The 27,770-nt window shown below is 37.2% G+C and overlaps 1 protein-coding gene across 2 annotated transcripts in view; it reads left to right on the top strand.

Annotated features, from left to right (window-relative positions):
• The window catches only part of CEP97 (centrosomal protein 97), a 28,393-nt gene extending 9,256 nt beyond the window's left edge, over nucleotides 1-19,137 (top strand). Inside the window, exons 7-11 of one of the 2 annotated variants that reach the window (XM_082655697.1) lie at nucleotides 4,290-4,454; nucleotides 8,013-8,146; nucleotides 8,759-9,356; nucleotides 13,083-13,158; nucleotides 14,401-19,137. In XM_082655697.1, the coding sequence (XP_082511823.1) occupies nucleotides 4,290-4,454; nucleotides 8,013-8,146; nucleotides 8,759-9,356; nucleotides 13,083-13,158; nucleotides 14,401-15,099 (1,672 nt within the window). In that variant the 3' untranslated portion in view covers nucleotides 15,100-19,137. Of the gene's footprint in view, nucleotides 1-4,289; nucleotides 4,455-8,012; nucleotides 8,147-8,581; nucleotides 9,357-13,082; nucleotides 13,159-14,400 lie in introns of both variants that reach the window. The other variant, XM_082655696.1, reaches the window with a different exon arrangement.
• The last annotated feature ends 8,633 nt before the right edge of the window (nucleotides 19,138-27,770 follow it).

The raw sequence follows: 27,770 nt of genomic DNA, 5'->3' as shown, positions 1-27,770 counted from the left end.
CTTTAAGGTGAATTTGTATTTTTTTGGAACTTTCTCTATAATGTTTTGTAGTTGTTTAATTTCAGATTCTTCAGGAGGTAGGGAAGAGTGGACTTTTACTTGGGTAGCCTCTCTCTCTCTGTGGGGTTATTCTACACTAAAGTATGGGAGGAAGGAAGAGGTGGGAGTATAGCATAATAGCAACCCTTTCTCAGACAGATTCTTTTTCCCCCCACATTAAAAAAAAATTGCACAGTATCATATAATTCAGAAATAGTTCAAACGTACTATTTAAAAATACCCATATAATCATCACTGAAAATAAGACTAGAACAAAACCAGCACTCCAGAGATCTCCTTTGCCCCACTCTCATCATAACTCCCCTCCCCACTAGAGATAACCACTATGTTGATATTTTTGATAATTCAGAAAGATTATTTTTTTCCTCATTTATTATGGAGGCTTCAAATCAACCAGCTCCCACCAGAGTAGCTAAAATTAAAAGGACGGACAATACTAAGTATTGATGAGTATGTAGAACAATTGGAACTCTCATACACTGTTCTAGGAGTGTAAATGGTGCAGCCATTTTGAAAAACTGGCAGTATTTACTGAAGTTGGACTTATAAATACACTATGACCCAGCAGTTTGGTTTCTGGTGTATACCCTAGAGAAATAGGTGCTTATGTCTACCAAAAAAACATGTATATAAGCATGTTCGTAGCAGCCTTATTCATAATAGCTCCAAACATTTGGGAACTATGTGAGACATTTGGGAAACAACCCAAATGTCAGTGCATAGAAGAGTGGGTAAATAGAGTTCTATTCAAACCAAAGAACCTAGGTTGTTGAGAAAAATGCTGCTGCAGTTGATGTCTGAGACAACTGTGTAGTCTGTAAACAGTGCTCCCATGTTTTAAAACAACTCTGGAAGTATTTTGTCTTGGAGGGAGGAATTATTCTAAGGGAGAGCTATTGGCTGAAAAATCAGTGGGTAGCCTGAGCAGTGTTCCAACATTTTCCTGGTCAGCCTTGGAATTGCCCTGAAGGATAGGCAGGAAGGAATTTCTAGTTTTTGTATCTACCCAGCCTGTTGTTTGCTAAGAACAACCAAGTTAAATTTTTTCTCCATGATGAAAAGTGTCCCAAGTTCCCTGATGACCTTGGGTAGCCAGATCTTAAGTGTGTGTGTCACCCAAAAAAGTAACTTGAGCAGTCACCCACCGCTGTGGTGCTTTGGCTGAGGGCTTTCTCAGAGAGAAGCACACCTGGGGAAGGACCTTTGTGTAACACCTTAGTATTTGGAGTTCTTTCTGAATTTGTTTTCAATCTCTGTTTTACTGTTTATAGGACCTAGTACCAAGCTACACCTCTGTTGCTTACAGATCAGAACTTAGGGAGCAGAATTTTGGAGACGTTTCTTTTTTTGAAAGGACGTTTAAAATATATACAGAAGTAGAGTAACATAATGAACACCTAAATACCCACCATGTGGCTTCAACAGTTATCAACATTTTGCCAACCTTGTTTCATCTATCCCGCACTTTTTTTTTGGTTAGGATATTTTAAAAGCAAATACCAGATATCATTTCATCCATTATTCCTTTTTTTTTTTATTAGGTGAAAGAGCAGTTTTAAATTCTCTCAGTAGTTGCTATCCCTGTTATATAATGTAGACTGTTCCTTTAATTTCAAGAGAAAAGTCATATTCCAGTGATTTGAAATTAATATGTTAGAGCTGAATTAATTTTAATTTTGTCTTTGAATGGGCAGAGAGATTTTTTTTTACCTAAGAAAATATCGTATGGATTAATAAACTTGTGTAATGGTGTGTTTATTGATGAATGTGAAGCAAAGGCAGAAAAACAGATCTTACAGTAGTTGATACTCCACAGTTCGTGGTTCACCTCACACACTTAAACTGTGGAATACCTGAGCCTCCTTCTGTATCCTCTTACTTTTGCTTTTCTTTCCTCCCAAACTACAAACCGCCTATAACCTGGAAGCGTCGCTTGCTAGCTATTATTAAAGTTGGGGATTGTCCTCTATTATGGACCTTTTTTAGGGACAGCATTTCAACAAGCCATTTGCTTGGCAGGAGAACTTATGGAAACTGAGAGCAGAGTTCATGAAGATCCTGAATGAGCTTTATTTAATCCACAGGAATGTGTCTATGGAAGAAATACTTCTAATTATTTTTATTAAGTGTATTAAAATTTTTATTGTTACGTGACTTCAGTTAATCAGCTTGGCATACCTTATATCTCATTGTTAGAAAACAGTTTCACCTTTCTTGTGACACTGGCACATCATAGAAAACCAAACTCATTTTACTGCACTGAGACTCTTCTGCACTATTTAACCAGCTGTCAAAAGAACCAGTTTCTTTTCAGTCTATAATACATCTTGGGTGGCTTAACAGTTTTGGACTGTACAGTTTTTTGCATAATGTGGATACCTTAACGTGAAGGTTGAAGAAAAGGGTTGTGGATTGGAAGTGATTTTCAAACTATTTGCAATGCTGAGTTAAATGATGTACAGAGAAACAAAGTATGCCCAAATGATGCAACTTTAACTTCAAGTTGATGGGCAGATTTAAGAATGATAAAATTGAGGCAAAAGCATGTTAATTAAAAAGAAATTCAGGGCTTCCCTGGTGGCGCAGTGGTTGAGAGTCCGCCTGCCGATGCAGGGGACACGGGTTAGTGCCCCGGTCCGGGAATATCCCACGTGCCGCAGAGTGGCTGGGCCCGTGAGCCATGGCCGCTGGGCCCGCACGTCTGGAGCCTGTGCTCCGCAACGGGAGAGGCCACAACAGTGAGAGGCCCACGTACTGCAAAAAAAAAAAAAAAAAAAAAGAAATTCAAACATATTACAAAAGTAAACAGTAGTGTAATGACCTCCCCTGAATTTGTCACCCAACTTCAGCAGTTTTCAATTCATGGCCAACTTTGTTCATCTCTACCTTCACCCGCACCCCCTTTTCCTGTATGATTTTGAAACAAGTCTCAGATTATATATAATTTCATCTCTAAAAGATAAGGACTCTTAAAGAAATAACTATAATACTGTTATCACTTATCAAAAAATTTAACAATAATTCCATAATAACACCAGATATTAGTTAAGTGCTTACATTTCCAGTAGTCCTCATAAATGCAGTTTTGTAATGGATTTTTGGAAACAGGATCGAAATAAGACCATACATTGTAATTGGTTGATATATTAAAAAAATTTCTTTCCTGCTCTCTTTTTCAGTGTTTTAAAAATGTATTATCATTGCATGCTCCATGGGTTGGCTGTGCTGATTGGGTAGTTTTCACTTGGGATCTTGTAGTGAGATCACATGGGGCAGGAGTCGTTTGAAGGCTTGACTTGGCTGGAGGTCCAAGATGATGCTTTCATATCTCTCCATGGGTTCCTCCTCTTCTTATTTTCTTTGCTTTCTTTTCTCTTTTTTTGGTTGTTGAAGAAATCAGATTATTTGTCCTATAGAGTTTCCCACTGTGCTTATTTTGCCAATTGCTATGTCTCTGTGTCCTTTGACATACTCCTCTCCTTCTGTATTTCCTGTAAATTGGTAGTTGAATGTGGAGGTTTGATCAGATTTTTGTTGGGAGAAGGACTACTTTGTGGGTTCTATTGAGAGGCACATGGTGTCTGGTTGTCTCTTGTGTTAGGAGTAGCTATTAATGATCAGTGCCTAAATCCATTAATTCATTGAGAGTTGCAAAATGGTGAAATTTTAATTCTATCATTAATTTTTTTATTAGCTGGAATACTTCTATGAAGTAACTGTTTGGTCATTGGTATAGTTTGTATAGGAAAGGTAGAACTAATAATATTTAATTTGTCTCCTTTAATTACCAGTTTTTAAAAATAATGAGTTGGTAGTTCACTAGCATCCTTCAGCTGTGACCAATTAGCTTTAAAAAAAACTATCATGAACTAATGGATTTAAACACAATTTATGTATTTAGGTACTTCAGTTTGATAGTGAATGAAGGGACTATTCATTGCTTCTTTGAAAATAATTTTAAAATATTTGGAAAATATTTATTTTAAATAAATTTAAAATATTAGTAAAAATCTTTGGAAGTGCTCCTAAGCAAGAAAAAAGGTTTAAAACATTGTAATAGTAAGGAGAATGAATCAGAAGGATAGATTTTCTTTTTAACTTGAGTGAATTTATGAAAAATATCCAATGATGCTATAAAGGTAAATTAAGAAGGAAGACTCATTATTGCTTAAAAATGTATCTTGTCTACCCTAGTGCCATCCCTTCTTCTTTATGTCCCTCAATTCCAGTTTGAAAGCTGAATGGCTGTATAGTCAAGGCAAGGGGAGAGCGTATCGGCCTGGCCAGCACATCCAGCTTGTCCAGTATCTGGCCACAGTCTGTCCTCTCACTTCTACGCTGGGTCTTCAGAGTGCAGAGGATGCCAAACTAGAGAAGATTCTGAGCAAGCAGAGGTGAGCCCATTTATCTGTAGCGGTTGATAAATTCACAAGTGAAAATACCTCTGACTCTTTCCTGCAGGGTTAGTAGGACTGAGGTGAGTGCTGCGGCCCACATTTCTGGGCACTTGGGCCACTGGTCACTGTAGCAGTTCTGTAGGGGAACCGAACCTTGCAGGGCAGTCCAGTTTGCTCCCCAGCAACTGCATTGCTAATCATTTCTTCAGTGGGGAGAGCCAAGCAGCATGGGAGAGTGGGATTTTTAAAAACTGCATTTGTCCCTTAATGTGGGTGTTTCATATGGGTTTTAAAATACTAACATTAAGAAGTATAGCTTGGGGCTTCCCTGGTGGCACAGTGGTTGAGAGTCTGCCTGCTGATGCAGGGGACACGGGTTCGTGCCCCAGTCTGGGAGGATCCCACATGCCGCGGAGCGGCTGGACCCGTGAGCCATGGCTGCTGAGCCTGCGCGTCCAGAGCCTGTGCTCTGCAGCGGGAGAGGCCACAACAGTGAGAGGCCCACGTACCGCAAAATAAATAAATAAAATAAAATAAAATAAAATAAAATAAAAGAAGTATAGCTTGGAGTCTTCCCTGGTGGCGCAGTGGTTAAGAATCCGCCTGCCAATGCAGGGGATGTGGGTTCGATCCCTGGTCCGAGAAGATCCCACATGCCATAGAGCAACTAAGCCTGTGCGCCGCAGCAAGAGAAGCCACCACAATGAGAAGCCTGCGCACTGCAACGAGGAGTAGCCCCCGCTCGCTGCAACTAGAGAAAGCCCGCACACGGCAGCGAAGACCCAACTCAGCCAAACATAAATAAAAATTAAAAAAAAAAAAAAAAAAGAAAAGAAAAGTATTGTTTGGGAATTCCTGGTGGTCCAGTGGTTAAGACTCCACACTTTCACTGGGGAGGGCCCAGGTTCAGTCCCTGGTTGGGGAGCTAAGATCCCACAAGCCGTGCAGCGCAGCCAAAAAAAAAAGTATAGCTAGAAGCATTTAGTAGTCATTTCTTTTATCAGAGATCCTGCCTTTGAAGGTTTGTGCGTGTATATGCATATGATGGTGTCTGACTATGTGATTTAAAAATAAGTTTCTTAACCTTTTCTATCCAGTGCTTTTAAATGAGACTTTGTAATTTGGGGGTTATTAAAGGTATATACATTCTGCTTTTTTTTTAAAAAATTATTTTATTGAAGTAGAGTTGATTTACAATGTTGTGTCAATCTCTGCTGTACAGCACAGTGACTCAGTTATACACATATAGACATTCTTTTTTTATATTCTTTTCCATTATGGTTTATCCCAGGAGATTGGATGTAGTTCCCTGTGCTGTACAGTAGGACCTTGTTGTTTATCCATTCTAAATTTAATAGTTTGCATCTACCAACCCAGAACTCCCAGTCCATCCCTCTCCCTCCCCTCCTTCCTCTTGGCAACAAGTCTTTTCTCTATGTCTGTGAGTCTGTTTCTGTTTTGTAGATAGGTTCTTTTGTGCCATATTTTAGATTCCGCATACAAGCGATATCATATGTATTTGTCTTTCTCTTTCTGACATACTTCAGTATGATAATCTCTAGTTGCATCCATGTTGCTGCAAATGTCATTATTTCATTCTTTTTTATGGGTGAGTAGTATTCCATTGTGTATATGTACCCCATCTTCTTTATCCATTCATCTGTCAATGGACATTCAGGTTGTTTCCATGTTTTGGCTATTGTAAATAGTGCTGCTCTAAACAAGGGGTACATGTGTCTTTTTGAATTATAGTTTTGTCTGGGTATATGCTCAGGAGCAGGATTGCTGGATCATATGGTAATTCTATTTTCAGTTTTCTGAGGAACTTCCATACTGTTTTCCATAGTGGCTGCACCAATTTACATTCCCACCAACAGTGTAGGAGAGTTCCCTTTTCTCCATACCCTCTCCAGCATTTGTATTTGTAGACTTAAAAAAATTTTTAAATAATTTTAAATTTAATTTTATTATTATTTAAAATTTTATTATTTGGCTGCATTGGGTCTTAGTTGCGGCACGCGATATCTTCGTTGTGGTGTGTGGGCTTCTCTAGTTGCAGTACTTGGGCTTCTCTCTAGTTGTGGTACGCAGGCTGTAGAGCGCGAGGGCCCAGTAGTTGTGGCGCATGGGCTTAGTTGCCTCGTGGCATGTGGGACCTTAGTTCCCTGACCAGGGATTGAACCCCTATCCCCTGCATTGGATAGGATTCAATGGATTCTTAACCATGGACCACCAGGGAAGTCCCTGTTATTTGTAGACTTTTGATGATGGCCATTCTGACCCACGTGAGGTGGTACCTCATTGTAGGTTTGATTTGCATTTCTCCAATAATTAGTGATGTTGAGCATCTTTTCATGTGCCTACTGTCCATCTGTATGTCTTCTTTGGAGAAATGTCTGTTAAGGTCTTCTGCCCATTTTTCAATTGGGTTGGTTTTTTTGTTGTTGAGTTGTATGAACTGTTTGTATATTTTGGAGATTAGGCCCTTGTCAGCCGCATCGTTTGCAAATATTTTCTCCCAGTCTGTAGGTTGTCTTTTCTTTTGTTGTTGCTGTTTTTTTTTTTTTTTAATGGTTTCCTTTGCTGTGCAAAAGCTTGTAGGTTTGATTAGGTCCCTCTTTTTTTTTAATGGCTTTTAAAAATAATTAATTAATTAATTTTCAAATTTTTGGCTGTGTTGGTTCTTCGTTGCTGTGAGCAGGCTTTCTCTAGTTGTGGTGAGCAGGGGCTACTCTTCGTTGCCGTACACGGGCTTCACATTGTTGTGATTTCTCTTGTTGCGGAGCACGAGCTCTAGGCGCGCAGTCTTCAGTAGCTGTGGCACGTGGGCTCAGTAGTTGTGGCTTGCGGGCTCTAGAGCTCAGGCTCAGTAGTTGTGGTGCATGGGCTTAGTTGCTCCGCGGCATGTGGGATCTTCCTGGGCCAGGGCTTGAACCCATGTCCCTTGCATTGGCAGGCAGATTCTTAACCACTGTGTCACCAGGGAAGCCCCCCATTTTTTAATTTTTGTTTTTATTTCTATTTCCTTGGGAGACTGACCTAAGAAAATATTGGTACGATTTATGTCAGAGAATGTTTTGCCTATGCTTTCTTCTAGGAGTTTTATGGTGTCTTGTCTTATGTTTAAGTCTTTAAGCCATTTTGAGTTTATTTTTGTGCGTGGTGTGAGGGTGTGTTCTGTTTTTGTTTTTGTTTTTTTTTTGTTTTTTGGCTGCACTGAGCAGCTTGTGGGATTTTAGTTTCCCGACCAGGGATCGAACCTGGGTGTTCGGCAGTGAGAGCATGGAGGTACCACTGGACCACCACTGGACCACCACCCTCCCCTGTGACGGTGTGTTCTAACTTCATTGATTTACATGCAGCTGTCCAACTTTCCCAGCACCACTTGCTGAAGAGACTGTCTTTCTCCCATTTTATATTCTTGCCTTTCAAAGGTATATACTTTGAAAGCTTGTAAACTTCTACCTTTTTGACAGTGTTACCCTTCAAAGGGAGCAGAAAAAGCTTTCTTTTTTTGGTTTGCGTTAAATCACATCAGAAGTTACTGATTTTTAGGTTTCACCAGAGGCAGTTGATGAACCAGAGCCAAAATGAAGAGTCGTCTTCTCTTGCTCCTGTTGAAACAAGGGCATCCCTTGTACCGGAGCATTCCAGCCCCATTCAAGATTGCCAGGTAGTCCAGGAAAGTGGTAAGAAGTTAACTGATCTCTGATCCTTTTTCTCCAAGTTGTTTGATCTGTTTGGTATCATAAAACAAAAAAAGTACATGTTTTCATAATTTTGTACTTGTTAGCTTAAGTGAACATTTGGATCTTATATTTTATATATATGTATATACACAGATAGACATATATAACGACTATATGTCTAATTTTTGAAAACGTTCAGAGAACTGCTACCTTTTGAAGTGACCTGGTACTTTGATTATTCTTATGACCATTGCAAGAATTCATTTTCTTAAAAATATTTGGTTTGGTGTTTTAGGCATATTGGAGGAAATTACTGAAATCATTTCATTGCACTTTACTATATTTCAGGGATTAGAGTTCATTAAAAGGATCCAACTGAAAAAATACTTCTTTAAACATTTAATGTTTTAAATGATGTTCTGTTGATTCTTTTAGAACCCGTCATCCAGGTCAATTCTTGGGTTGGGATAAGCAGTAATGATGACCATTTATATGCTGTTAAGAATAACTTTCCAGCCTCTGTACACACTACAAGATATTCTCGAAATGACCTGCACCTGGAAGACATCCAGACAGATGAAGACAAGTTAAACTGTAGTCTTCTCTCTTCAGAGTCTACTTTTATGCCAGTTGCATCAGGACTGTCTCCAGTATCACCTACAGTTGAGCTGAGGCTGCAAGACATTAACTTGGGCCTAGAAAATGATGGTGCTGCAGATGAATCTGTGAAATGTCTGGAAAACAACGGCTTTGATAAGGAAGGGGAAAAGGCTTTTTGGGCTGCAAATGAGAATTCTGTTGAGATGACAAAAAGTGCTATCAGTACAGAGGTAAATGAGAAAGATGGGCTATTACCTTGTCGTGAGCCAACAGTAAACAATGCCATCATGAAGGATGACACCCACAGTCTTACATCTTTTCCTGAGTCAGTTGGACACAATGTCTTCCATACACAGCCAGACAGTGAAGAAACCATGTCTCAAACAGCTTCAGAGAAACTTCCTTGCAGGGTTTTAACCCATAGATCTCTTACTTTGGGACAAAATAAAGTTGCCCTTCAGAAATTGAATGAAGCAGCCACCAAGCTTCAGGCCTATTGGCGGGGCTTTTATGCCAGAAACTACAACCCACAAGCTAAAGATGTACGCTATGAAATCCGGCTGCGCCGGATGCAGGAGCACATTGTCTGCCTAACTGATGAAATAAGGAGGTGGGTGAAAAGTCCCTTTTTAGGACTTTTACAGTTTGGATGCTGTTTGGTTGGTTTGGGGGTGTCAGATTCTTAGCATTGATTCAGAACACTGAATCACTGCTTTTGTGGCCAGGACACTTTCCATACCATGTTGCCACTCTTGGTTTGTCTCCTACAATATACTGAAAACATCTTGAGTGCAGGGACTGCCATATGCATCTTCATCTGTGGTACAGCAATTGGAGCATAGATGCAGCATAGCAGTAAATTTTGAATGAATGCATGCCTTATGGACATCTATATACCTAAACACAGAAGGTACAGAGAATATAGAAAAACTGAATTTTAAGTATAAAAATGAGAAGATGAGAAAGTCTACATAGAACGCATTAGGTGACGTAAGAATTAAAGAAAATAGCAGGGACTTAAAAGGGGCTAAAATTTGGGGGCTGTGGTGGCACTTATTTGTTCATTCCATGGCTCACATGTTTTCATGATTGTCAACTCAGGAAAATTAGGATTTCATAGATTTATTCTGAGTATTAGTATTGTAACCAGCAGTATTTATTAATATTATCAGGTGAGAGAGGAGGAAGCAATAAGAGAGACTGGGGAGGGATAGCTAGAGTGGTAGGAGAACTGGGAGAGTGTGTGTCCCAGCTCCAGCAGGGAAGTGTTTCAGGAGAGAAGAGAGGCGCTGTAAGAGGACAGAGAACTGTGTGTTAGATTTAGCAGCTGGAGGTTATTGGTGACTGTGTTGAGGGTCCCCAAGACTATCCTCAGGTTTGATGATTTGCAAAAAGGACTCACAGGACTCAAGAAAGCTATTCTTTTTTTTTTTTTTTTTTTTTTTTGCGGTACGCGGGCCTCTCACTGTTGTGGCTTCTCCCATCGCGGAGCACAGGCTCCGGACGCGCAGACTCAGCGGCCATGGCTCACGGGCCCAGCCGCTCCGCGGCGTGTGGGATCTTCCCAGACCGGGGCACGAACCTGTGACCCCTGCATCGGCAGGCGGACTCCCAACCACTGCACCACCAGGGAAGCCCAAGAAAGCTATTCTTTATGTTCAGGATTATGGTTTATTAGAGTGAAAGAATATAGATTACAATCAGCAAAGGAAAAAGACACACCGGGCAGAGTTCAGGAGAGACCAAGTACAAGCTTCTAGTTGTCTTCTTCCAGTGCAGTTGTACACATGGGGCTCGATTCTCCTGGCAACGATGTGTGACAACACATCTGAAGTATGTGAACCTCAAGGGAGGCTCACTCGAGTCTTGGCATCCAGGGTTTTTATTGGGGGTCAGTCACCTAGGCGTTGAGTGCCCCTGTGACTGACCTTAACTACTCAGACCTCAGCCCCCACCCAAGGTCAAACTGATGCATTGTGGCCCAGGGTCTCAGGTGAACAAAACAGGTATTCACCAGAAAATACACTGTTAGCGTAAACCAAGGTCCCAGATGTACAAAGATACCCTTATCAGGCAGGATATTCCAAGGGCTTGAAGGTTATCTCTCAGGAGCTGGTCAAGACTATTCCTGTCTTTAGAATGTGCAGGGTTCAAACACCCCAGTCCTGTTGAGTTAACCTCTTCCTGCCCAATGAGCTTCTTCAGAGCAGCTACAGTGAGTAGTGGGATGAAGGCGGTTTGGAAAGGATTGAGTAGTGAATGAGAGGTGAAGAGTGAGGGTAGCCAACTTTTGGGAAGTGTTGATGTGAGGAAGAGAAGAGAGTAGGTGGTTGACAGAGGAGGATCTGGACTTAGGAAGATTCTTTTTTAAAGATGGGAGATATAGAGCAGGTTTATGTGTTGATGGAAATGATTCTATAAGGAAGGAAGAACTGATGGTGCAGAGCAAAGAAAGAAGAAGTGCAGGATGGAAGTTCTTGAGAAGGTGAGAGAAGAAGAGGTCCAGTGCACAAGTAGAGGGAGTAGCCTGAAGTAGGAACAGGAGCAGGTAAGGTGGTAGGTTTGATGGTGGGATAGGGAAGTCCTGTCTGATGGTTGTTTCTCCTTTTCCAATAATATACAAGATGTGGTCAGCACTTGGAAGTGAGGAGAGGGGTGAGGATGTGGGAGGTTTAAGAGAGGTATGAGGTGTGGGTTCATCTTAAAAGTGAACTTATAAGCGGAATGGAGGAGGATAACTGGACAGGGTGAGGAAAAACTTAAAGTGCAAAACGATAGGTCAGACTGTATGATTTTCATCAACAACTCTCAGCTGTTCCATTCTGATTTTGGACATGGTTCAGCCAGGAGTGGGTTCTTTTCCAGGTGAACATGGTAGGGGAGAGAGGGAAGGGCAAGGGAGCTGACGACATTTGGGAGGGGAATGATTATAATGCTGGATCTCAGAATTTAAAGGAGGTAGAAGGAAAGACAAGAGAAAGGGGTCATTTGTTTGGTGGTCATAGATGAAGATTGGTCGTCCAGGTTGTTGCAGATTATGGCAAGAACAAGTGAACTGGGAGGATTGGATGTAGTGGTTTGTGTTGGTGCTTGAAATCATTTTCGAAAATGGTGTAGTCAAAATGCTTGGGTCTAATACACTGCCAAATGTAGAATAGATAGCTAGTGGGAAGCAGCTGCATAGCACGGGGAGATCAGCTCGGTGCTTTGTGTCCACCTAGAGGGGTGGGTTAGGGAGGGTGGGAGGAAGGCACAAGAGGGAGGAGATATGGGGATATATGTATATGTATAGCTGATTCACTTTGTTATACAGCAGAAGCTAATACAACATTGTAAAGCAATTATGCTCCAATAAATATGTTAAAAAAAAATGCTTGCGTCTAGAGTGGGACTGAGGATGAGTGATGGGGGTGGATTATTGTTAGATAGAGCATCCATGTGAATGTCAAGAGCTCCAGAAATGACAAGGGGAACAGGGCAGAGAAAAAGACTAGTGCTGAGCCTTCAGTGAGTGGGGGTCGATAATGGGATGTCAGTACTTGAAAAAGAGTTTTGGGAAATTTAGCAGGGTGGCTGGAGTTCTTCAAGGAGGAAGGTTAAGACTCATTTGTAAACAGCAGTGAGAAGCAAAGTTCTGGCCCTGATGTATGAGTGAAAAAAGTAGCTGCCACTTGAGAGAGCTACAGAGGTTGAGTATATATGGGAGTTTGCTGATTATAATTCAGGAATCCCACATGGCACAGTAGGAGGGCTTTGGGGGGGGCTAGAGAAAGTAGATCAGAGGTTCAGAACAGAATGGGGTGACAGTTTAAGAGATAATGGACAGCTAAGAGAACCTTAGGTTTCTGATTAGTTTAAGTACAGAGAGGGGGGCAGTGAGCGCAGAGTGAAAACTTTAATGAATGAGGGGAAGGTCTGTTGACAGCAAAGAGTATGTCAGGAGGCAAACAGGGATGTGAAATTTGATGTGATTAGTCCTACTGGTCTCTTAGAAGAGGGTGTTTCAAGCTGTGGTCCTGATCCTTTCTGGAGCTCCTGCCCCTTTGGTGTGTTTGGCTGGGAAATTGAGGCCAGATAAAGAGCCATTTAATATTTTATTTTTCATTACTGGCAGTCCTTTGTAGAACCAGTATAATCTGAATTTCAGTCACATCTTATTTGGCTTCTATGTTGAGTCATAGCTTAAAACTAAAGTTTCACTTAGATATTCTAAAAGTGGAAAGGACTGTTATTAGAATATTCATCTCTTTACAACGTATATTTTTATTCGTCATAACAAGAAGTACAATTCAAAGCACCGTTTCTTGTATCAGTAATGGAGTTTGAATTATTGTAGATTACGAAAAGAAAGAGATGAAGAACGTATTAAAAAATTTGTACAAGAAGAGGCTGTCAGATTCCTTTGGAACCAGGTAAGCTCCCTCCTGCTGAATTACCTACTGTGTGAACAAAGAAAAATTCTAGATTTCCTGAGATAATCATAGAGTAGTTACAGGTAAAAAGTAAGCACCCTTTCTCAAGGTTAAGGATGTGGTTTGTGTTCCTTGCCACTAACTCTGAACTAGGGCAGTGAATTTTGTTACATTTTATTTAGTCTGAAGAAAAATATTTTCATAATTTTGACCAGAGAGATAAAGAACTATAACACTGAAGGAAAGTACTAAATTGAGGGATATTGTTATAATTTTCTAGTAGATATAAAAAGCCCAATTTGAAGTTTCATGTAACTATCTTGTTTTATCTTTTGAGACTATTTGAATGAAAAGTGATTGAAATAGTGTGTGATGGCTATAATATGCATGTCCTAAAAGGTACACATGACTTCCAGGGAGAGAGTTTGAATCCTGTAGTAGCACACTTTAGGGACAGTTCCCTAAAACATTGGTTTTACTATTATTGTATCCCAACAAATACTTCTTGATAATAATCCCTTGGAAGTATTTTTATAAACAAATTTGTTATAATAGGATTTTACCTATATTATATTTGAAAATACATAGTAAAAGATCTGGAAGGCTACATATTAACCTGCTATCAGTGATTACCTTGGAGGATGGTCAAAGGGAAACTAAAAAATTCTTATATTGCTTTCTTGTTGCAGATTTTACAGTAAAATTCTGAGATTTTAATTATACTTTAAAAGTGTAAAAGCATATTATCAAGAACTTGGGGTATTTTTAGGTATTTTAGAGTTGTATATACTATATTGTTAGTTTTTAAAAACTCTTATCCCAAATGGGTATCTAAAATGAGACTTCTATTTTAGTGAATCTACTCATATTAATAGGCTCTAGTCTGTCTTATTTGATAGACTTAAGTGTATCTTATCGAGTACCTTATTTACCCCTTAGTCAGCTATACATGTGCTATTGTGCTTCTGATTATTTTTCCAGTAGTAGGAAGAGAATTGCTTTGGCCCATCCCTGCTCTGCTGGTAAGGACCTTTTATTACCAAGGACGTGAACCACTTGTGCCAGCCAGGTCTAGGCTGGGGGTGCTATGGAAAGGATAAGGGGAGTCAGGTCGTTTCTAACTCCAGTTATGCCATCTGCCATTTACCAACTTCATGAGTGTTGGGGAAGAAAGCTCAAAGGACAGTTGTAAAACAGGCATGATTTATATTTTGTAGTAAAACTATATCCTTTGGTTTATAGGTAAGGTCTCTACAAGCTTGGCAGCAGACGGTGGACCAGCATCTAAGTTCTTGCCGTCCTGATGTTCCTCCCATATCAAGTACTCTGGTGCCATCTAACCCTCCATTATTCACCCAAAGTCAGGAGCCCTCTTCTGATCAAAACTCTGATTGGTTCATTGCTCCTGATGAAGCTTCTCAAGAGAAATCCTTACCAGAATTCCCAGACTCTGGTTTTCATTCCTCCTTAACAGAACAAATTCACTGTTTACAGGATCCTTTTGAAAAAAGTTCCACAGAAGGTAGTGAAAGTTCCATAATGGGGAATTCCATTGACACAGTCAAATATGGCAAAGAGTCAGATATAGGGGATGTTAGTGAAGAGCATGGTGAATGGAGTAAGGAAAGCTCAAACAATGAGCAGGATAATAGTCTGCTTGAACAGTATCTAACTTCAGTTCAACAGCTAGATGATGCTGATGAGAGGACACATTTTGATGAAGGGACGGGAGATAGTAAGCTTCACATAGCTCGTTCCCCTGAAAAGTTAGATGTCTTGTCTGACAGTGCTTCTGTAGATGACACTCATGGCATATCTCCTACTTTGCAAGATGAAATCAATCAGACACCAGAGAATTGTGAATTAAATGCAGAAGTTCAAGGGCAGCAGTCAGAATGTAATTCTACATTTCAGGTATTGCACGTTGGTATTATTGTGTAGCATGTCTTGTTGTTTGGGAAGCAGAAGTCCACTTAATTTAAGAATATTTTCAGTTGGCTTTTTTTGGGAAAGAAGAATATTTCTCCCAATTTTGTTACTATTTATATGGAATTTATATTCTTGTCTCACATTTTCCACATCTTAGGTACTAAGCTGAATCTTCATTTTGACTTAGTTAGCTTTTTACTTAAGCTGTAATGTATCAAACAATATTCATATTGAAAGCCACATGCACTTTATTAACAACTAAGTTGAATCAACAGTGTTCCTGTGTTTTTATGTATTCATTTCCTTTCAAAAATAAACTAGACCCAATAAAGATGTTAAAAAATAAATAAATAAGTAAACTAGAATACCTTAAAGAAGATAGAAAATTTTACCTTAAAGATATAAATAAGAGAATTTTAATTCTTCTGCATGTGAGGAAATTAATTATGTAGTGAGGAGTGCAGTTGGTTACAGTGAATATAAATGACAAATGTAAGGATTGTGAACTACTGAAATTTGCCATCCTCCTTGGAGTAAGAACATGTGTTTTTAAGCCTTTTTCCTCCCTTATGAGTCAAGAGAAGCCTTCTTGTAAGAGAATAGGGAGAAGAGGTAAGATTATATGATTTTTCAGTGGGAATGATTAGATTGTCTCACGGAAAACTTTAGTTAATGCCATGTATCAGTTTTAACATATGAAGCAAAGTGTTCCATCCAGAATTAAAGTCAAGCTTATTTAAAGAGGCAACACAAGACTATTTCTCTTAGGTATAGGCTCCATTCACTTGGAATAATGTCACAGCAAACATTCATTATCTTTTCATTTAGTGATTTTTTTTACCCCTTAGATAAGCACTTATGTGCCAATATATTGCCAGAAATTAATGTTCGTTTTCTTTGTTCCTGCTTTATATTTGCTTATGTTTTTCAGCAGAGACCCATGATCATTTACTTCACTCTTGATCTCTGCCTCATAGAAAAGAACATTTAAAATAATACCAATGGTAGAATATGAAAGACATTTTTTTAAGGACTATTTTCTATCTAAATCTCTGAAAAAGTGCCACATTCAGAAGACAGTTTAATGGTGGTAAAGAAAAAATAAACCTCATTTATTTCTTTACTTATTAAAAGAATATATGTCTGTAACTCCAGGAAGAAATGATAATATTGTGTTTGAATATTATAGATAGATGCATTCGCAAATCAAGGATAATTTTTGGAAGCTTGATGTTTTAATCTTTGAGAATGTTCTGATATCATTGAACAACACATATCTGACTTCCCCCCAATCTATGGACGTACAGTGATTTAAAACTATGGCAATACTTAACTGTTCTCTAAATTTAGGTGCTAAATATGTATTCATTATTCAGTTACAGTCACTAGGTCCCCTTCTTTGAAGTTATATAAAATAAAAGCTGGTCCTTCCAAGAATAAAGTCAGGGATCACATGTTATACTTTGTTGATGGTTAGAAACATTTCTCCAGTATGGGTAAGATGCATTTTTCTCGGTTTATAAATATGTAGCACTCAGGTTGAGAAGACTTGGATTTCATTCTCAGAAATCCAGAATCTCTTGCAAAGGAAATATTTTCTGTCTCATAAACAAAATAGCAGTCTTACATTCAAAGGATTTTCCCTAGCAAAGCATGTATAACATTGAACGCATGTTAAATAAAAGTAGAATTTTAAACTTTTTGAATAATGCTAATTACCTTTTATGAATGGTTTTGAATTTTCTTCTTAAATCTACCCTATTTTTCTATTTTACAGTTAAGTGCCTCATTTGCTGCCCATAGTTAGACAAAGGAAAACCAACTTGCACTGCACTAGTACCAAAGTGCTGCTTCATGGTACATTAATTTCTCATAAAAGCTTCTGAAATGTCGTGGTTCAGTATTACCTAAGTAGGTTTCTCCTGACATCTCCTCCCTCTTCTCTTTTTTTGAGAAATGGCAAAACACAACTGAATTCATTTGAACATCAGCATTTGTCAGCAAGATTTTCTTTTTTACCTTTGTGTTGTTTTTCTAGCCCATAAATGGTATTCAACATACTTTTATTTTGAAATTGACAGAATATGATAATGACTAATACTCTGCTGTATTTAACTTCACTGGTTTTGAAGTGCAAGAATATTAAGTAGCCCCCCAACCTTAACTGTACAGATTATCTTGAATGTAAATAGGATGAAAATAATGTAAACTATACCCCCAACCTAGACCTGGCTGGCACACTGTAATTAAAATAATTTATTTAACTAAGATATTTGGTCTTAACTCTGGGCTATTCATTGGTGTGGCTGAAGAGGGAATGGGCCTAGTAAGGTTTGAGAAGTTGAGCTTTAACACAGTCTTTGTGTTTTTCTAATAGGAGAGGTTTAGTTCAGCTGTGCTATTTTAGTTCAGTTCTCTTGATTTTTGGACATTCAATATATCAATTAAATATTCCTTCAGAATCATACCATGTGAGAATTGTAAGGAACCTTAGGGATTGTCTATTCTAATCTCTTTGTTTTAAAGATGAAACTAAAGCACAGAGAACTTCGATGACTTTTCTGAGGTTATAGCTAGTTTATAGAAAAAAAACTGTGGAAACTTAAACGTTATTGTATTCCAAAATTTTATTATATACTTTCTATTATTCTTTACATTTAGTAAGTGAGTAAGAAAGTCTCTCCATATTTTTCATTCTCTTTGAAAGACAAAAAATACTTCTAAGAGAGCTAGAACTCTACCACTCAAGGCAGAGTTGCTTGTAGAAAACAACTGATTCATTCAGAACCCTAAGTGAATTTTCTCCAAGAAATGTGATTTGATTAAAATGGTTCTTAAAGAGTAACGCAGTAGAAACTAACATTTTGAAAGAATAACTGCATCTTGGAGTCTATTTTTTGATGACAAGAAGTATAACAGATTGCTGAGATATATAAAATTTTCTAGTGAAAAGCTAGTTTGATTATATTTCATCTTCAGTTTTACAGAATAACAGATTTAAAGTTTTAACTCTTCTGGTGTGCAGAAAGCTTCAATCATGACAGTTGATATATAAACAATACAGTTTGGTTTTTATAAATTCAATTATAAAAGGCCTTATAATATGCATGTTTTTAGGAAAATATTTAGCCACACAGTTATTAATATGTATGCAGAATACTTTATTCTTGAATTCTTGAGTGTGGATTTTTCTTTTCTTTTGTTTTAGATTATTTTAAATATACAAATACCATAATAGTGTATTTTTCTGTTATCTACTTAAGACAGATCTATTTCCACTTTTAATAAGTATTTTCAGAAACAACATGGACTGAAGATATCATACTATCTCCCTTGGTCGTTTTTTGGGCATCAATTCTTAGAGTTGGATTTATAACAATAACATAAAATATAAAAAAATTTTTTTTCTGGACAATTAAGACATAAAAAGGGAAAATATAAAATAAGTCTGATCAATTTCCCACTTGTAAATGAAAAGTAATTGTTTAATATATATTTTTATTTTGCCACATACCTTATTGAGGAATATTTATTATAATATTTTAACTTTTAAATATGTGACCCCCTCATTTATGAAATAAAGCAGAAAAGGTCTGTAAGGAATATTCTAAACATTTTTAGTGATACTGTTTTCATTGATCAAACCTATTGTGCCATATTAAATTTAAAAGTCAAGTAAACAGAGTAGTTCTCACAGCCTTGGAGAGAAACAGATAATTAACTGTCTTTTAAAAATAAAGTGCTTTTAATTTGTGTATGAGTAGAAATCATACTATAATTTAATTCCTTAGTTCATTTTAGTGGATAGCAGGAATCACTCTATAGTGGCTTTGTTCATTTTCTAATTAAATTTCTTTGAATGTTTTGTAATAATTTTAATGTTGACAGTATGAGTTTAAAAATAATATGATTTTTCACTATTTTTAGATTTCTCTTTAATTTTATTGTAGAAATAGTAGATGATTTAAAGTGGTTGTGGATTGTTTTATGAAGGCTTAATTTATATTATACTTATTTAATTTGTGTTTGAGTCTCTAATTCTAAATAAAAAGTTTGTACATTTGTTTGAGTGATTCATCTGTTTATTATAGTGATTAGTAGTAATGGTTGTTATTCATTGTGCTTGTAATTATTGGGTAATTAAATAAAATTCAGAACATATTGCAGATAGATTTTTTTTTTTTTTTTTTTTTTGGCTGTACTGCGTGGCATGTGGGATCTTAGTTCCCTGACCAGGGATTGAACCCGTGCCCCTTGCAGTGGAAGCGTGGAGTCATAACCACTGGACAGCTAGATACAAATTCTAAGGAAGGTCCAGAGTATTGTTATATAAGTGAATTTACCGTAAAACAATCCTAGCCATATGAAAGGAATGCTAATTTAGTTTGGTATAAATTTCATTATTTCCAGGATACTTACTGGAATTCTCTGGGTAGAGAAGAGCAGATATCCCTCAAAGAGCATAGGTGACACTGCCAGTTGCTGTTGAAACAGTGGGTGCTGAAAGTGTTAGGGAGGGAGGGAGTAAATATAGCAGAAGCCTTCTCATTTGACACAGTTAGGACTGTAGTTGGTTGGTGTTATGGACTGAATTGTATCCCCCCGCCCCAAATTCATATGTTGAAGCCCTAACCCCCAAAGTGATTGCATTTGGAGGTAAGGACTTTAAAGAGGTAATTAAGGTTAAATGAGGTCATAAGGATGGGGCCGTAATCCAATAGGACTGGTATCCCTGTAAGAAGAGGAAGAGGCACAAGAAATTGTCTGGGCATCATGCCTAGAAGAAAGGGCATTGGAGGACACAGCAAGAAGGCAGCCATCTGCAAGCCAGGAAGAGAGGTCTCATCAGACACCAAACCTGCTGGCACCTTGATCTTGGACTCCAGCCTCCAGAAATACGAGAAAACAAATTTATGTTGTTTTAAGTCACTCAATCAGTGGAATTTTTTTTTTTTTTTTTTTAAGCGATACGCGGGCCTCTCACTGTTGTGGCCTCTCCCGTTGCGGAGCACAGGCTCCGGACGCGCAGGTTCAGCGTCCATGGCTCACGGGCCCAGCCGCTCTGCAGCATGTGGGATCTTCCCGAACTGGGGCACGAACCCACGCCCCCTGCATCGGCAGGCAGACTCTCAACCACTGTGCTACCAGGGAAGCCCAATCAGTGGAATTTTATTATGGCATCCTAAGCACAATAATACAGTTGTTTAGTTAAAAATTGATTAGAGCAGGAAATAAAAGATGATATATATACCTTAAAATTTAAAAAAATTCTTTATTGAAATATAATTGACATAAAATGAACTGCATATATTTAAAGTGGACACTGATACATTTGACACATGCCCATAACACTATCACAACAGTCAAGAAAATGAACATATTTATCACCCCTGAAAGATAAATCATTTCATAACCCTTCCTTCTGCTTTGGTTTCTTTTACTCAGCATAATTATTTAGCGGTTCACCTGATAGTTTATTCTTTTTTATTGTTGAGTCGTATTCCATTGTATGTATTTGCTATGATGTGTTTTTGAGTTTTTTTCCAACTTTATTAAAATTTTTCTTCTAGTTTTATTGAGAAATACTTGACATACAACATTGTGTAAGTTTAAGGTGTACAATGTTTATCACAATAAGGTTAGCTAACATATCCATTATCTCACAGTTACAATTTTGTGTGTGTGTGTATGTGTTGAGAACTTCTAAGATCTATTCTCTTAGCAGTTGTCAAAGAGTTTTATGGTATCATGTCTTATGTTTAAATCTCATTTTGAGTTAATTTTTGTGAGTGGCATAAGATAGGGGTCTGGTTTCATTCTTTGGCATATGGATATCCAGTTTTCCCAACATCATTTATTGAAGAGACTATCCTTTCCCAATTGAGTATTCTTGGCTCTTGTCAAATATTAGTTGACTGTATATGCAAAGGTTTATTTCTGGGCTCTCAGTTCTGTTCCATTGGTCTATGTGTCTGTTTTTATGCCAGTGCCATACTGTTTTGATTATTATCGCTTTGTAATCAGGAAGTGTGATGCCTCCTACTTTGTTCTTTTTTCTCAGTTTTGGCTTTTTGGGTTCTTTTGTCGTTCCATATGACTTTTAGGATTGTTTTTTCTACTTCTGTAAAATGATGCCATTGGAATCTCGTTAGGGATTGCAATCTATAGATGGCTCTGGGTAATTTAGATGTTTAACAATATTAACCTTCTAATCTATGAACACAGGATATCTTTCCATTTATTTGTGTCTTCCTCAAGTTCTTTCATCAATGTCTTACAGTTTCTTTTTTTTTTAATTTTTTAAATTTCTGGCTGCATTGGGTCTTTGTTGCTGCGCATGGGCTTTCTCTAGTTGCGGCGAGTGGAAGCTACTCTTCATTGCGGTGCATAGGCTTCTCATTATGGTGGCTTCTCTTGTTGTGGAGCACAGGCTCTAGGCACACAGGCTTCAGTAGTTGTGGCATGTGGGCTTAGTAGTTGTGGCTCACAGGCTCTAGAGTGCAGGCTCAGTAGTTGTGGCACACAGGCTTAGTTGCTCCACGACATGTGGGATCTTCCCAGACCAGGGCTTGAACCTGTGTCCCCTGCATTGGCAGGCAGATTCTTAACCACTGTGCCACCAGGGAAGTCCTTACAGTTTCCAGTGTAAAGAAGTTCACCTCCTTGGTTAAATTTATTCCAAAGTGTATGTATGTGTGTAGTTGATTCACTTTGCTTTACAGCAAAAACTAACACACCATCGTATTTTTTTTTTTTTTTTTTTTTGCGGTATGCAGGCCTCTCACTGTTGTGGCCTCTCCCGCTGCAGAGCACAGGCTCCAGCCATGGCTCACGGGCCCAGCTGCTCTGTGGCATGCGGGATCCTCCTGGACCGGGGCACGAACCCGTGTCCCCTACATCGGCAGGCAGACTCCCAACCACTGCGCCACCAGGGGAGCCCCATTGTATTGTTTTTGATGCTATTGTGATGGGATTGTTTTTTTCTTTTTCAGAGAGTTTGTTATTAGTGTATAGAAATGCAGCTGATTTTTGTATATTGATTTTGTATCCTGCAACTTTTCACTTGTATTCATTGATTAGTTCTAATGGCTTTTTGGTAGCATCTTTAGGTTTTTTTTTTTTTTTTTTTGTATAGGATAATGTCATCTGCAAACAGACTGTTTTACTTTTTCCTGATTTGGATACTTTTTTTTCCCTTTTTCTTGCATGATTGCGTTGGCTAGGACTTCAGTATTATGTTGAATAGGAGTGGTGAGAGTGGGCACCCTTATTCCTGATGTTAGAGGAAAAGCTTTGAGCTTTTCACTATTGAGTATGATGTTGGATATGGGCTTGTCATACGTAGCATTTATTATGTTGAGGTATGTTCCTTTTTTTAAAAATAAATTTATTAATTTATTTAATTTTTGGCTGCATTGGGTCTTCCTTGCTGCACGTGGGCTTTCTTCAGTTGCGGTGAGCATGGGCTAATCTTTGTTGCAATGCGTGGGCTTCTCATCATGGTGGCTTCTCTTGTTGTGGAGCACAGGCTCTAGGCATGCAGCCTTCAGTAGTTGCAGCACGTGGGCTCAGTAGTTGTGGCTCACGGGCTCTAGAGAGCAGGCTCAGTAGTTGTGGTGCACGGGCTTAGTTGCTCTGGCATGTGGGATCTTCCAGGACCAGAGCTCAAGCCCGAGTCCCTTTCATTGGCAGGCAGATTCTTAACCACTGCCCCACCAGGGAAGTCCTGAGGTATATTCCTTTTATACTCAGTTGGTTGAGAGTTTTTTGTCATGAATAGATGTTGATTTTGTCAACTGCTTTTTCTGCTTAAATGATCATCTGATTTTTGTCTATCATTCTATTAATGTGATGTATCACATTTATATTTTAAATTATATATTATATATGTTTATATATATAATATATATTTGTATATATTTATATATAATTATTATGTATATCATATGTAATATATAATTATTATATACAGTTGACACTTGAACAACACAGGAGTTAGAGGTGCCAACCCCCCTGCAATGGCAAAAATCCTGGTATAACTTTACAGTCAGCCCTTTGTATCCACAGTTCCACCTCGGAGGGTTCAACTAACTGAGGATTGCGTAATACTGCAGTATGTATTTATTGTAAAAATCCTGTGTATAAGTGGACGGACGTATGCAGTCTAAACCTGTGTTGTTCAAGGGTCAACTGTATATATAAATGTGAAGTATCGTATTTGTATTTTATTCTATTCTATTTTTATTTTTTTGGCCACGGTGTGCAGCATGCAGGATCTTAGTTCCCCGACCAGTGGTCAAACCCATGCCCCCTGCAGTGGAAGTGCAGAGTCTTAACCACTGGACCACCAGGGAAATCTCTTATATTTGTATTTTAAATTATATAGTATATATAAATTATATATTTGCATATATCATGTAATTATATATTATACATTATATAATACATATAATTATTTAATAATATATAATTATAATAATGTCAGGTATATATACATACATATTATATATTTGTATGTTATATAATTATATTTATGTAATATTTATGTAATATATAAATAAATATCTATTATATATAAATTATATATATTTGTGTTTGTTGAAAGATCATCCTTGCATGGTGTATGATCCTTTTATTGTACTTTTGAATTCAGTTTGCTGGTATTTTGTTGAGGAAATTTTCACCTATATTCATTAGGGATATTGGCCTGTAGTTTTCTTTGCTTGTATTCTTATCTGGATTTGGTATCAGCACAAAGCTGGCTTCATAAAGTGAGCTTAGGAGTGTCTTCTCTTCTTCAACTTTTTGGAAGAGTTTGAGAAGGATTGGAATTAATTATTTAAATGTTTGATAGAATTCACCAGTGAAACCATCTGGTCCTAGACTTTTCTTTGTTGGGAGGTTTTTGATTACTGATTCAATCTCCTTACTCATTTTTGGTCTTCTCAGATGTCTTCTTAATTCACTCCTGCTAGATTTTATGTTTCTAGGAATTTCTCCATTTCTTCTAGGTTGTCTAATTTGTTGGTGTATAATTGTTCATTTTAGTCTCTATGATCCTTTGTATTTGTGTGGTATCAGTTGTAATAAGTTTTGGTATTTTGCCTTTTCATTTTCATTTGTCTCAAGATATTTTTTAATGTACCTTTTCAGGAGTGTGTTGTTTAATTTCTATATATTTGTGAATTTTCCAGCTTTACTCCTGTGCTTGATTTCTAGTTTCATTTCACTGTGGTTGGAAAAAATACTTGATATAATTTCTATCTTATTTAATTTGTTGAGAATTGTTTTGTGACCTAATGTACGATCTATCCTAGAAAATGTTCCATGTGCACTTGAGAAGAACGTGTGTTCTGTCACTGTTGGATGGAATGTTCTCTATGTCTGTTAGATCTATTTGGTCTATAGTGTTGTTCAAATCTGCTGTTTCCTTATTGATTCTTTCCATGGATGATTTATCCATTGTTCAGAGTAGAGTATTAAAATTTCCAACTATTATTGTACTATTCTTTATTTCTCTTTTTAGTTCTGTTTGTATTTGCTTTATATATTTAGGTACCACGAAGTTAGATGCATAAATATTAATTACAGTTATGTCTTGGTGATGAATTGACCCCTTTATCATCATATAATGAACTTCTTTGTCTCTTTTGACCATTTTTATCTTAAAGTCTATTTTGTCTTAAGTATAGCTACTTGTGCTTTCTTTTGGTTACCATTTGCTTGAAATATCTTTTTCCATTCCTTCACACTGTGTGTGTCCTCAAAACTAAAGTGAGTCTCTTGTAGGCAGCATGTCATTGAATCTTGTTTTTTAATCCATTCAGCCATTCTTGGTCTTTTTTTTTTGGCTGCACCTCGTGGCATGTGGAACTTCCCCGACCAGAGATTGAACCTGTGCCCCCTGCAGTGGAAGCGTGGAGTCTTAACCACTGGACCACCAGGGAAGCCCCATTCTCTGTCTTTTGATTAGAGAATTAAACCATTTATATTTAAAGTTATTATTGATAGGTAAGGACTTATTATTGCCATTTTATTAATTGTTTTCTAACTGTTTTGTAGATTCTTTTTTCCTTGCTTCGTCTTTCTATCTTCCTTTGTGATTTGATGACTTTTTTTGTGGTGGTGTGCTTTAACTCCTTTATTGTAATCTTTTTTGTGTTTACTACAGTTTTTCTTTTGTGTGTGATTACTATGAAGCTTACATAAAGTGTCTTATATTTTTAACATTCTGTTGTAAGCTGATAATCATTTTGATAGCATATAGAAACTTTATACTTTTAGTATACTTTTAGGTAACCTCACATTTAGGTTATTGATGATACATTTTTAACATTGTATATCCAATAAGAAATTTTGGTAGTTACGGTTTTTGTATTTTTTTTTTTGTTACAAAGCATTTAATTTCTGGCACATTGTAAGAATTGACATTTAAAAATGAAATTATTATAACATTTTTCTAAATGTCTCATGAGAAATCAAATGCTATAATTTTATAACTACCATAATCCATTTAAAATACATTAATATACTCTTTCATAAGAATTAGAAAATTTCCATTGTTCCTTTTTTATTAACTCATATTTCTATTCCACTATACTCCCAAAGATATTTATCCTAGAATAATATATTTTGTGTTTGAAAATATTTTGTTGATCATCATATCATGCTTATCTGTAACAATATATGCATATAAGTTTAAATTTTAATTTTTAATTTTCTCTAACCATGAGAATTTAAATATTCTGAATTTTTTTCTGGATTAAGTTACCATTATCATTTTTAGTAATGCATTCTTTTTCATTTATTTATTTTTAAAATTTACTTAATTTTTTATTGATGTATAGTTGATATACAATATTATATAAGTTGCAGGTGTACAATATAGTGATTCACAATTTTTAAAGGTTATATTTCATTTATAGTTATTATAAAATATTTGCTATATTCCCCATGTTGTACAGTATCCTGTGGCTTATTTTATACCTAATAGTTTGTACCTCTTAATCCCCTACCCCTATATTGCCCCTCCCACCTTCCCTCTCCCCACTGGGAGCCACTAGTTTGTTCTCTGTGAATCTGCTTCTTTTTTGTTATATTCACTTAGTTTGTTGTATTTTTTAGATTCCATATATAAGCAATATCATACAGTATATATCTTTCTTTGTCTGACTTATTTCACTTAACATAATGCCCTCCAAGTCCATCCATGTTGCTGTAAATCGCAAAATTTCATTTTTTATGGCTAAGTATTCCAGTGTGTGTGTGTGTGTGTGTGTGTGTGTGTGTGTGTGTGTGTGTGTGTGTGTGTGTGTGTGTATGTATATATAAACTTCTTCTTTATCCATTTATCTGTTGATGGACACTTAGGTTGCTTTTGTATCTTTGCAATTGTAAATAATGCTGCTATGAACATTGGGGTGCATGTATCTTTTCGAATTAGTGTTTTTGTTTTTTTCAGATATATACCCAGGAGTGGAATTGCTGGGTCATATGGTTGTTCTATTTTTAGTGTTTTGAGAAACCTCCGTACTGTTTTCCACAGTGGCTGCACCAATTTACATTCTCACCAACAGTGTAGGAGGGTTCCCTTTTCTCCATATCCTCACTAACGTTTGTTGTTTGTGTTCTTTTTGATGATACCCATTCTGACAGCTGAGAGGTGATAATCTCATTGTGGTTTTATTTCTCTGATGATTAGTGACCTTGAGCATCTTTTTATATGCCTGTTGGCCATCTGCATCTCCTCTTTGGAAAAATGTCTATTCAGTTCTTCTGCCCATGTTTTAATTGGTTTGTTTGTTTGTTTTTTGATGTTGAGTTGGATATTAATCCCTTATTGGTCATATCATTTGCAAATATTTTCTCCCATTCAGTGGATTGTCTTTTTGTTTTGTCATTATGGTCATTTTTAGTACATTTCCTTTTTCACTTTTTTTTTTTTTTGGCTGCACCACTCAACTTGTGGGATCTTATTTCCCTGACCAGGAATTGAACCCAGGCCATGGCAGTGAATGTGCTGAGTCCTAAACACTGGACCACCAGGGAATTCCCTCCTTTTTAACTTTTAAACTACAGTTGTAAGTAAATTACACAACAACATTGAAATATTAGAGAATCTTATTTTGACTATAGCATTACCAGTGAGTTTTACACATTCATGTTTTTACGATGTCAGCATCTTTTTGTTTCTGCTTGAAGAATACCCTTTACTATTTCTGGTAAGGCAGGTCTCGTGGGGATGAACTCACACACCTTTTGTTTGTCTGGAAAAATTTTTTTCCCAGTTTTATTGAAATATAATTGACATATAACACTGTATAAGTTTAAGGTATACAGCATAAGAATTTGACTTAACATTTATCGTGAAATGATTGTCACAATAAGTTTGGTGAACATCCATATAGACACAAACTTCAAGAAAAAAATTTTTTCCTTGTGATAAGAACTCAAGATTTACTCCTTTAACCACTTCTGTACATAACATACAGCTGTGTTCACATTACCTCCCTGGTACTTATTTATTTTATAACTAGACCATCTTTATCCAACACCCCCTCCCCTGACTTCCCACCTCTGGTAACTGCAAATCTGATCTCCTTTTCCATGAGTTTGTTTTTAAAATATAACTAGATTCTATTCTATTCCATTATTTATTTGTTTATATCAGTACTACACTATAT

The sequence above is a fragment of the Grampus griseus genome (genome assembly GCF_964374135.1).
Source record: "Grampus griseus genome assembly, chromosome: 5".
Lineage (NCBI taxonomy): Eukaryota > Metazoa > Chordata > Mammalia > Artiodactyla > Delphinidae > Grampus > Grampus griseus.
The sequence above is the reverse complement of the archived record's forward strand: the minus strand, read 5'-3'. Positions and strand labels throughout refer to the sequence as shown.